General features: G+C 55.1%; 2 protein-coding genes across 2 annotated transcripts in view; one reads left to right on the top strand and one right to left on the bottom strand.

The window, feature by feature from the left end:
• The first annotated feature begins 1448 nt into the window (after positions 1-1448).
• Prxl2b (peroxiredoxin like 2B) lies at positions 1449-4044 on the top strand. The gene is made up of 7 exons (XM_051173812.1): positions 1449-1565; positions 1797-2001; positions 2328-2379; positions 2925-2988; positions 3088-3163; positions 3356-3474; positions 3928-4044. Exons 1-7 carry the CDS (start codon positions 1503-1505, stop codon positions 3952-3954), a joined length of 606 nt encoding a protein of 201 aa, XP_051029769.1. The 5' UTR covers positions 1449-1502; the 3' UTR covers positions 3955-4044.
• A 1169-nt stretch (positions 4045-5213) lies between these two features.
• Mmel1 (membrane metalloendopeptidase like 1) overlaps positions 5214-11630 on the bottom strand; it is a 29686-nt gene continuing 23269 nt past the window's right edge. The window contains exons 13-24 of the mRNA XM_051173890.1: positions 11273-11366; positions 10671-10799; positions 10061-10159; positions 9621-9704; positions 9130-9233; positions 8774-8832; positions 8261-8380; positions 6645-6778; positions 6476-6541; positions 5878-5973; positions 5536-5612; positions 5214-5443 (exon numbers count right to left, since the gene is read on the bottom strand). Of these exons, the coding sequence (XP_051029847.1) occupies positions 5344-5443; positions 5536-5612; positions 5878-5973; positions 6476-6541; positions 6645-6778; positions 8261-8380; positions 8774-8832; positions 9130-9233; positions 9621-9704; positions 10061-10159; positions 10671-10799; positions 11273-11366 (1162 nt within the window). The 3' untranslated portion in view covers positions 5214-5343. The remainder of the gene's footprint in view (positions 5444-5535; positions 5613-5877; positions 5974-6475; positions 6542-6644; positions 6779-8260; positions 8381-8773; positions 8833-9129; positions 9234-9620; positions 9705-10060; positions 10160-10670; positions 10800-11272; positions 11367-11630) is intronic.

Here is an 11630-nt window from a genome sequence, read left to right as displayed (position 1 = left end):
AGTGCTTCCTGCAGACTTCCTCCCACTCTCCTGGGACCCTCTGCTCCTATAGCCCTCAACGCTGCAGAGCAGGCAGAGGAGCCCCAGAACTCGCTTTCTTCCTGTGGTGCCCTTGGAACCAGTGGCCCATTCTTTACAGACCAGCTCCTCCTCTGGGCTCTGCTTTTTACACTTTGTTTCCTTTTTCTATGTTTGTGTGCCCTGTGTGTGCCAGTGGAGGCCAGTGGTTGATTTGAGTGTCTTCCTCAGTCCTTCTCCGTCTTACTTCTTGAGACAAGGTCTACGAGTGAACACAGCTCGCTGATTCCGCTAGATTGCCTGGCCAGTGAGCCCCCCGGGGACATTCAGGTCTTTGCTTGCCCAGCGCTAGGACTACGGACGCCTGCTACTTTGCTGAGTTCATCTCCCCAGCCCTATTCCTGCGTTTGTTTTACCTGCATATATGTTAGTGTGTTGTGCCCAGACTCTGAACCCCCAAAACCAAGAGGCTTTTTAAATTTATGGGGCAGGGCATATATTGGGGTAGAGAAAGGGGAGTGTCCGGGGTCTAGAAACAGTCTCGAGATTGGTGCACCTCCAGGCTTGGGGAACCTGTCCTCCTATGACTCGCTGAGTCTTTTCTGCAACCTGTCATGGCTGCCAAAGCACGTGTACCACGTGCCTACCCGGTGCCTGAAGAGGCCCTAAGAGGGTACGGCATGCCCTAGAATTGGAGTTACAAAGGATTGTGAGGCGCTGTGGAGATGCTGGGAGCACCCAGTGTTTGTTCTTAACCACGGAGCCATCTCCCCAGTCCCTCGCCTCTACTCCTTTTGACATAGTGACATGGTTCCTGAGTTTCTGCCTGGACCTCCAGCCTCAGCCTCACCACTCCTGGGTATTGTGACTCTTCCTTTCCCAGGCTCTGTGGGCCTGGGAATGGGGCTAGTTCCAGGGGCAAAAGACCTACTGCCTGGTCGGTCGGGCCCCCCAAGTGTTACCTAACTTCAGTCAAGGAATGGAGTTCTTAACTGGTCCGGATAATAAAATGCCGGAGTGTATCACCACAAAGCAGGGTCTGAACTTGAAAACATCACAGGGCTTTAAAAGCTGAGAAAAACACAGCAGGGGAGCGGGGGTGCGGGGGTGCAGGGGTGCAGGGGTCGTTGCTCCAACTCTTGACACAGCCACAGCCAAGCAGCACTTGGAGGAGACACCTGAAGCTAGCAAAGAGCCACCCAAAGGCATCCTGCGCAGGCGCAGCGCTTGCGGAAGTCCGTCGAGCCTCGCCTGCTACGCCATTGGCCAACGGGCTTATGCAGCTCAGCTCCTCCACTTCAAGGGGGCGGGGAGAGTGTGTGCGCATGTGCCGGGATATCCGGGGCGGAGTCTGGGGCGGGACAAGGGCGTGGCCCAGAGGTCCCTACCCCAGGGGATAGTTCAGCTCTCTTGGACTGGGAGAAGAAGCTGAGTATTACTGACAGAGGCTTCCCGGGCCGGAGCAGAAGGGGACTTAGGAAGTCATGAGTGCGGTGGACCTTAGTCGCGTGGGCGCGTGTGTCTTGAAGCATGCAGTGACCGGGGAGGTGAGGCCTGGCCGGCGCACCTGCTCCGGTGCCCTGCCAACTCACATGGGCTACAGTGGAGGTCCTGAGGGGTCCCCATGGGTTCGCGTGCTGGGCGTGGGCACAGCTGGTGGTTCACAATAGGACCACCGATGGGGCTGCGAATCTTGGAGCGCCACACTGCGGGACGTGTGGGGTTGTAGGACTTAGGGAGATGATGAGCCCACGCCCCCTGACAGCTCCATTCTGCAGACCGTGGAGCTGCGGAGCCTTTGGCAGGATAAAGCTTGCGTGGTGGCCGGTCTGCGACGCTTCGGTTGCATGGTGTGCCGTTGGATCGCCCAGGACCTCAGCAACCTCCGGGGCATCCTGGACCAACAAGATGTGCGCCTGGTGGGCGTGGGGCCTGAGGCCCTGGGTCTGCAGGAGTTCCTGGATGGTGGCTACTTCTCAGGAGGTGCGACTGTTCTCAGACTCCGAACCTTGGCTGTCCTCTCTGCCAAGCCCCCAAGCCCGGGCCATCCCTTTCCAGGCCCAGCAGGAACATTTCCAAGCGTCAGCACTTTCAGCCTTCCTTGCTCTGTCTGCAGCCTGTGCACTGGCTGGCGCCTAGACCTAGTGGCAAAGTCCCAGTGACTCGCCCTGCCCATTTAAGCAGTGCTGACATTCGATCCCACAGTGCTCCTTTTGGCGTGGCTAGGTTGAGCTGGACACCATGAGGGAAGGGGACAGATGACAGAATGTAGGAGGCCTGGGGCACATACCTGTGGCTTTTCTTTTTAGAACTCTATCTTGACGAGAGCAAGCAGTTCTATAAGGAGCTGGGCTTCAAGCGGTAAGTGTGACTGTGGGAGCATGAGACTAGCCGGGGACGGGAGGACAGGGTGGCCGCTGCTCTGTTATGCGTCTTCTTGCTACCACCCTCTCTGCCTGATGTGCATGCAGTTTGTCCTATGGAAACTGACTCTGGTGGCATGGGCAGTTTCAGCTAGCCCTTCTTTGGGGGTCTTCTCATGGGTGTTGGTCCAAGCCAGGTCTACCCTCAGCAGTCTGAAGTTTCATAAACAGGAGGGACCTGGGAGCCCATGCCTCAACCTTGGCCCATTTAAGTCCTCTGTTGCCACAGACTGGCTGTCATGCTGGGCAGTGCCAGCTGAGCCAGGTCCCTGGGCACACCCAGTTTGGAGCTCAGTCCCCATATTCCACCGGCTCTCTGGGGCCTCAGGCCAGCTGTGTTCAGCCTGGGGCTCCCCGTGCTTCTGTAGATGCTTCTGGTTAGGCTGGTTGCTGGTCTGGCTGAGACCCTGGGACACCAGGAGCAGATGTGGGTGCCTGGGCTTCTCCAAAATCTGGGCTGCTAGGGACCCTTTGTCTTTGTAGGTACAACAGCTTAAGCATCCTACCGGCTGCCCTGGGAAAACCTGTGCGTGATGTGGCCTCCAAGGTTTGTGTAGCCAAGATCATACAGGGTTAGAGCATGGTGGGAGTTCCTGGGGAACCTCCCTATAGGACTGACCTATAGGTCCTGTTCCCGTCTTTCCAGGCTAAGGCTGTTGGCATCCAGGGGAACCTGTCTGGTGACCTACTGCAGAGTGGAGGATTGCTGGTGGTCAGCAAGGGTGGGTCAGGGCAGTGCATAGGACTCCATCTTGTCCATCTTAGTGGTCCATGTCCTTACAGCCACCCCTCTCCATCCTGGGTACCTGGGCAGGGGGTTGGGCTGCTCGGCTGGGTTAGTAGATTGCTCTCCCTCTTCCTGGCACATGAGTATATGAGATACAAGCGACTTGAGTGTTTGCCTATGGCTACAGGTGGTGACAAAGTACTTCTTCACTTCATCCAGAAGTCCCCAGGTGACTACGTTCCCCAGGAGAACATCTTGCAGGCCTTGGGTATATCTGCAGAGGCTTGTTCCAGCAAGCCACCACAGGCGAGTAGAGGCCTTGGGGGATACTGCTTGTTTCCCAGCCCCAAATTATGTCCATCTATATCCATCCATCCATCCATCCATCCATCCATCCATCCATCCATCATCTATCAATCAATTTATCTATCCCTTTGGGACAATGTTTGGCATGGCCAGGAACTAAGCTACAGCCTCCTGGGATTTACATAATTTTCTTTGTGCTGGTACCCTTGGGATGTAGCTGTGTTTCTATGACTCTGCTTGTAGAGGGGAATAGGAAGAAAGGACAGAGAAGGCTGTGGGTTGAGGAAAGCTGGGCTGTGTCCTAGGCGTCTGTGTCAGGTGGTGGAAGGGAGTAATAAATGGGTTGGCTGCTTCCGCTGTCCAGCATGCCTCCTTCTCCGTTTGGGTGGTGGGCACGGCTCTTGGCCTCTGAGGAGTGTGGTCAGACTGACAGAATCCCTGTTGTTCCTACAGTGTGATGAAGAGGTGTGTGGGAGGTGATGCCTGGCCTCTGGGGACTTGGCGGCATTTGCAACCTTGAATGTATTTGGAGTGGAGAGAATCACCGTGGAGCCCCTGGGACAGGATGCTGGACACCGTCTCATCCTTGAACAGCAATGAGCCATTAAAGTGTGGGACCTGGGTAGTGTGGGTCTTTACTACCTCCACACTTTGCCTCCTCCGCAGTTCCTACCATACTGTTGGTCCCTCAGGCAGGAGGGGACGCCAAAGTGCAATCTTCCTGGAGGACAGACTCCAGGCCATGGTTATGGGACCCTGGGGACAACAGTGTCATTTCCTTCCAACATTGCCTAACATAATAGCTCACTTCATTGGCGGGTACGGAGAGGAGAGTTGGTAGGACTCTGGCCCCAGCCCCCAGATGCAGCCCAGTTGTGGTGGAATGGAGAGGCAGGTGTCTGCTTGTGTCTGGGGTGGAGGTTGGAGGCTAACTGGGTTCAGGGAAGAGGTGGCAGATGAAGACTGTTGAACTGGTTCTAAAGCTGGAAACGCTTTCCTGATCTGAGTGGCTTGGTGCTGTCCTAGGAGAAGCCTGGGCCTGGCTGAGCATGTCTGTTTCCCCAAGGTCCTAGGGTCTGAGAAGAACTTCAGACACCCCATTTCAGGCCTCCCCTTCTCAAGGGATCTTCCCTCTAGGTGGGCTCTGCTGACCAGCTTAGCACTTCCCAAGACCAAGGCAGGGTGACCACAGTGTCCGTCTGGCTGTCTTCCCTCTTTGCAGGGACTATCTGTAAATAGTTAAGCAGGCAATGCCCTTTGCAATCTAGACCATCTCTGGCTTCCAGAGTCCACCTGTTACTCTCCAATGTCGTGAGGTCCCTCTGCCAAGTACTTATGTGAGTCACCAGGATATAGGCCAGGTCCAGCCCTGGAAGCCCAGTCAACTGGATCGTAGACCCAGAGGGTGGTTCTCTAGGGCTGCCTTGGTTTCTCCAGGGTTCTTAGCACCAGGATTCTGGGAAGCTAGTGTTATTCTCTCCCTGGCCACAGCTTGCCCAGCTGCCTCACCTGACCACCCACCTGGCTCCTACACGAGCAACGCAAGGCCTTCTCTGAAGCGTTTACTTAGCTCAAGTCCGAAGCTCAAGGACATTTAGCCACACACTATGGAGAGGGTGGAAGACAGCTGTCAGCTCCTACAGGGCTGCTGACCCTCACTGGCCTGAAGGGGCGCCGGACCGCCATTCATTCCAGGGGCGGGGCGGGCGGGCGGGCCGGTGGCTGCACTCTAGGCCAGGTGCGGAAGGCTGACCGCTGGCTGGCTCCAGTGGCCTTCAGGCAAGGACTTGCACGTCTCCACCGGCTGGCACCTTTCACGAAGCCTCTGGGTGGCAGGTGGGCGTGGGCTGCAGCATAGCTCAGCCTAGGCTACCAGATGCGACATCGCTTCTTGGGGTGCATGGGGCTGCCTCTTGGGCAGTGGAATGCCTCGGAGAAGGCGGCCAGGTTCTGTAGTGAGCCCAGTACCCTGCAGACCAGCAAGTCCAAGGAGGTCTGAGATGAGGGGAGAGGACTGGGCAGGGGCGGGCATGCATGCTTGCTTGGGGGCTGTACACTTGCCTGTACTTAAGAGGACTGTGGACGTCAGTCTTGATGGACTGGATGGCAAACTCAGGTCTGTAGGAGCCACACCACACCTAGAGGTGCATGAGTGGCTTGGTTACTGGCTGAGGGCTGCATCAACGCCCTCTCTACGGTACAGAGGCTGACAGATCCTTCCTTCCACATCCGCTGCCTCCTCCCCTGCTGGCTCCCAATCACCAGCTTCAGGTTTTTTTCTAGGAAGTCCACCAGGCTCGCTAGTTCTGGCTTGGGGGTGTGGCAGGCTCATGGTACCCTTGGGTGTGCCCTATCCTGGGGCCCTCCAAAGCTGTGAGAGTGGGGACCAGGACTAGGTGTTACCTGGGCATAGTTGACGAAGAAAAGCTGGGCATATGTCAGGTTCAGTCCCGGCAATCGCTGATCCTTGCCGCCTTCAGCCAGCCACTGTATATAAGCCTGCAAGCAACAAACTGGGGCTCAGTCCATCCCGGCTTCCGAGGAGCCTTATGCAGAATGATCTGGTTCTAGGACCTTCCCCAAGTGGGTACCCTGCCTCTCCAGCTTAGGGCCACTGTGTACAAGCCAGCTAATTCTTCTGCAGCCTTCTAATGGCCTAGCCCACAAAGCTCTGTGGGGCCATTGGCCATATAGCTGCCACCCGAAGTCCACCCATATGGGCTTCTGGTATCCAGTGCTCAAGTCCCAAGGCTGTAATGTGGGCTGCTGAGACCCATAGTCATGTCTCTACCCTATCTACTCATTAGGAGACAAAACTGGCTCCTACACTAGCTCATGTGGGAAATGGGTGAGATGTGTCAGATATACAACCGTAGGATTTGGATGGCTGCCTCCTCCCCATTGCAAGTGGAGGTTCCTTTAGGACACAGCCCAAGTTGGGGTTTTGGCCTGCCACGCTGAGACTACCCCAGCCCCCTCTGAGAGCCCTGCTAGGGCCCACCTTGTACGCCTGTCGTACACCACCGTTGTCAGCGATATTCTCCCCGAGGGTGCTGAATCCGTTCACCTGCACAAGAGACACCATGGGGGGCAGCCTGGCCTCGGCCCTCTCTCGCCCCACGGGGCCGGGCGAAGGTGCAGGGCCACTGCAGTACTGGTGACATGCTTACATTCTGGTCGTCAGCCAGGTCCCAGGAAAAGTTGTTGTACTGATAGATCATGCACTCTGACTGTTCTCGGAAGTGCTGGGCTGAGTAGTTACTCCACCAGTCCAGCATGTTGCCGTTCTTGTCGAAGTTCCGACCTGGGTGGCCGAGGAGGACATGCACGCTGTCCCCCCAGGCCCTGCTTTCACTCCCCTCCAGCAGCTGCAACCCAGGGGTTCTGAGCACACGGCATCATGTTGAGGGCTGCTCAGGAGAGCATCTATGCCAGCCTATCCTTGCCCCTGAAGTTAGGACCAGGGCTCTCATTTCAGCTGATCTAAACCCAGGTGAGGGGGGCACATGACTACTCTCATATGACCCCCCCCCCCGGACTGAGCCACATGGGAAAATCAGGCAGAGACATCATAGAGGGTGTCAGGCTGTAAAAGTCAAACAGGGCAGCCCCTCCAGGGATGGAGATCAGGCAAGGCCCCTATAATCTACTGAGAGATTGAATGGATGATCCCTGGCTGCTCAGTAGAGATGGGAGTGTGTATGTGAGTGTGTGTCTGTGTCTGTGTGTGTCTGTGTGTGTCTCTGTGTGTGTGTCTCTGTGTGTCTCTGTGTGTGTATCTGTGTGTGTGTCTCTGTGTGTGTGTCTCTGTGTTTGTCTGTGTCTAAGTGTGTGTGTGTGTCTGTGTGTGTGTGTCTCTGTGTGTGTGTCTCTGTGTTTGTCTGTGTCTAAGTGTGTGTGTGTGTCTGTGTGTGTGTGTGTCTGTGTGTGTGTGTGTCTGTGTGTGTGTGTCTCTGTGTTTGTCTGTGTCTGTGTGTGTGTCTGTGTGTCTCTGTGTGTGTATTTGTGTGTGTGTCTCTGTGTGTGTCTCTGTGTGTGTGTGTCTGTGTGTGTGTCTCTGTGTGTGTCTGTGTGTCTGTGTGTGTATCTGTCTGTGTGTATCTGTTTGTGTCTGTGTGTGTGTCTGTGTCTTTGTGTGTGTCTGTGTGTATGTATCTGTCTGTGTGTGTGTGTGTCTGTGTGTGTGTATCTGTCTGTGTGTATCTGTGTGTGTGTCTGTGTGTCTGTGTGTGTATCTGTCTGTGTGTATCTGTTTGTGTCTGTGTGTGTATCTGTGTGTGTGTATGTATCTGTCTGTGTGTGTGTCTTGTGTGTGTGTGTATCTGTTTGTGTGTGTCTCTTTGTGTGTGTCTGTGTGAATCTGTGTGTATGTGTCTGTGTGTGTGTATCTGTCTCTGTGTGTCTGTGTGTGTCTGTGTGTGTGTGTGTCTGTGTGTGTGTGTCTCTTTGTGTGTGTCTGTGTGAATCTGTGTGTATGTGTCTGTGTGTGTGTATCTGTCTCTGTGTGTCTGTGTGTGTGTGTCTGTGTGTGTGTATCTGTCTCTGTGTGTCTGTGTGTGTGTATCTGTGTGTGTGTCTGTGTGTGTGTATGTATCTGTGTGTGTGTGTCTGTGTGTGTATGTATCTGTCTGTGTGTGTGTGTCTGTCTGTGTGTGTATGTATCTGTCTGTGTGTGTGTCTGTTTGTGTGTGTGTGTCTGTCTGTGTGTGTGTATGTATCTGTCTGTGTGTGTGTGTCTGTGTGTGACGTGTATCTGTGATTGGGGCACTCCCATACACCCCTTTACCATTGTCATCAAAGCCGTGTGTGATCTCGTGCCCGATCACCATCCCGATGCCTCCAAAGTTCAGAGACTGTGGTTGGTCCTTGCTGAAGAAGGGCGGCTGGAGAATACCGGCAGGAAACACTGTCCCCGAAAGGGTGACAAAGAGGAGCTGTGTTACTTCTGTGTGCCAGGCTCAGCTGGGCACCTCTCCTGGGCCTGTCATCTAAGGCTGAGGCTTAGGAAGTGGAGGCTAGGACTCCCTGCCCGATGTACAGAAGGAAACTGAGCTCAGAGACTGAAATCGGAGAGCTACATTAATGACCCACGCCCAGTTTCTTCCCACCCACTGCTGCCTTCTCAAAGACACGCTCTAATGGTTCCTCTGTGTCCCTTCCAGCCTATGACTCTTGAGCTGGGCCATAGGACAGCATGTAGGAGACTGGAACCCACTCTCCTTTCTGAGATTAGGCTGGGAGTTTCCTGAGTGGGGGTGAGGGGCTGCACTCTGGCACGAGAGAGGCAAGGTGGACTTACCGATCTGGTTTCTGTTGGGGGAGTAGAACGCATTGACCACGGCAGCCCCGATGATCCAGCTGTGGTAGAAAGACTGTCATTTGGAGCCCACATCTGCCAGGACCTTCCCTATGGTCCCTCTGCCTTAGCTGACCAGATCCTGCCCTGAAGAGGTCCATGGCATAGTGGCCATCTAGTGCAGTGTCCTAAACCAACCCCAAGGTCTGGTTCCTGTCTGAGGCCCCCAAAGCAAAGGGTATTGAGGCAGGCGTGGGGCTTAGGTCTCTTTAGCTGGCATCAGGCCAGACTCACGTAGCCACCCCTAGCCAGTAGGCGAGCTCTGTATGCCAGGCTAGTCTTGTAGCCACTCCACTCACAGGTTCTGGTCCACCTTTTCCCGAAGCTTCTTGAGGCTCCTCTGGGCACTGGCCTTGAGGTTCTGGAGCCCATTCTCAAAATACAGATCCTCGGAGAATGTCAGCTGTGAGAAGAGAAAATCTTGGCATGACTGGCACTCAGGCTGAGTCCTCATGAGTGTTAGAGGGTGGGCTGAGGGTTGGGGAAGGGTCTCAGGCCCCACAGGTCAACTGGCGTGTGGCCCACAGGCTCCTGGAGCAGGTAAGCGGAAGGAGGGTGTCCTGGCTCTGAGCATTTATGTGACTTCCAGAAAGTTTAGTTTCTCTGGGCCTCCATTTCCCCATCTGTTAGCAGAGTGAGATTAGAGCCACCCCAGGGTGTGGAAATATGGCTCGGTGAGCAACTAAGAGCAGAAGTGTGGCTGACATGGAGTACCGGTCCCCAGGGGTGTCTCAGGGGGGAGGGGGCGGGGGCTGGGGGAGGGCTAGGCAGAGTGCTGAAGGGTACGCACACTGGAGTATTCCTCGTCCAGATGCCTATTGTGTTCTTCCAAGATATAGTCAGGGTAGCCGATCTGTTCCCGGATGTTCATGGCCTGAATAGGGGAGGGGCAGCTAGGGTCATCCACCGTGGGAGGTCCCTAGTCCTACATCTACATGCTAGCTCCGTGCTCTGCTGTGTGGGTAAGGGGATAACAGACATGTTCCCTCCATCAGCTTGCAGAACCAGACACATAGGTGGGGATGTGTATGGGTGCCTGTGGTTTGTCACTGGGCCCAGGGGAGCTTGGATAGGTCCCAGCCTCAGACCACAGAGCTCCCTTCTGATTGCTGGGGATTTTCCACGAATGCCACCTGTTCCAGCGTCCCTCCCACTAGGACTGTCCCTCCATCAGCGGTTTTTGACACAGGAACTCCCCTCACGTTTTCATACAGATTGTAGCTCGCCCACCTTGTCCTGGGCCTTCTTCTTAGATTCATCATCCATCCAGTTCAGCTCATCCAGGGTGTCCACAAACACGGATTTTACCTTGTCAATCAGCTCTTTGACCTGGGGGGATGCATATCCTCATGTCCTAGGCTGGCCTAGGGGTCATCACAGCACTCCAGGTTTGGTTTGGGACACTTTTAGGATGAGGCCAGTGCTGCCCTGCCCCTGACCCTTTGGGAGGGGTGTGGCATTGATGTGGGATGACTATTCTGGCTCAGAGTTGGAGTCTCACAGGTGGGTTGGAGGCTGGCTTGCCCTGGGCTCAGAACTCATACATACAGTCTGTGCCTTTCCCAGGGGTCTAACAGGATCTAGGACTGGAGGTCATGGGCAGAAGTACCTGGGGGCAGGGTTTCTCTTGACCTTCCTCTGCTCTGGTGGGTACTGGTTTTAATGCATGTCCCTCTAGGAGTCACTGAGTTGGGGGAGGCAATAGGGGTTGAACTGGCCACAAACAGGAGTCACTGGGTGGGGTGGTGCTGATGGGGCTGGTATCCTTGCCAGGAGGCTGTCCCAGGGTGAGCTTGAATGCTGACACAGACTGTGTCCATTTGAAGTCAAGGTTACACACCATGTCCTTGCTGTCCTTGGAGAAGGCCTCCTTGATGTAGAGGGAGCCCACGGCGCTCTCCATGTTACTGTTGACATAGCTGACACACTCCCGCCAGCGCACCTCCTCCACGGTTGTGCCATACAGCGCCTGGTGCGTTGATTCACTCATCACTCATTCTATCCCATGCACCAATGCTTAACTTTCCCAGGTCATGTATGGGGCCCTGAGCTTGTGAGGCAGGCAGTTCCTCCCACCACCGACTTCAGGGTCCCCGGTGGGGGGGGGCACAGCATCAGACAGGATGCTGATGTAAATAAAGACTTGTCTCTACTCTGGAAAAGCTGGGGTCCCACTCAGATCCTGTCCTCACCCCCTGGACCACTGGTCTGCCTGCACACTATCCAAAGCTTATCCTAGACTCTTTATGTCTTGAAAGCCAACGCGGCCTCTACCGAGCAGCTCCCTACCCCGCCTGGTCCCTCCTCTGGTCACACTCGGTCTTTGACAGCCCAGGCTTCTGCTCTGTGGGCTTCTCTGACCATCGACTGTCCCAAGAGGGCAGGGGCCTTGCCTACCAGGTTGTGATGACAATGCATGAGATGAATGAACGATGCACTAACCTTGCGGTAGTTCACCCGTGCATCTTTGAATCTGTGGCTCAGGCTGCTGATGCGATCTAGCACCAGGCGCCAGACCAGATAGTTCTGTATGGTCCTAGAGGAAGCAGAGGTAAAGTGAGACAAGTGAGTGGCTGTCTGCCAAGGGAGGAGACACAGGTTAGCCACAAGGTTCTAGACCAAGCGGGGTTCTAGATTCTCTAAACAAGCAGCTTGTTTGTCCCTCATATCATTAGGGCGAGGCACCATCGACACCAAAGCTGAACCTCCGTGTCCCTCACACCTGAGGAGTACTTGGTGGCATCCCTCTCCTGAAAGCAGGGAGTGTGTGTGTGTGTGTGTGTGAGTGTGTGTGGTGTGT

This window comes from Phodopus roborovskii, unplaced genomic scaffold, assembly GCF_943737965.1.
Source record: "Phodopus roborovskii unplaced genomic scaffold, PHOROB, whole genome shotgun sequence".
Taxonomy (NCBI): Eukaryota; Metazoa; Chordata; class Mammalia; order Rodentia; family Cricetidae; genus Phodopus; species Phodopus roborovskii.
This window is presented reverse-complemented; position numbering and strand designations above follow the sequence as displayed.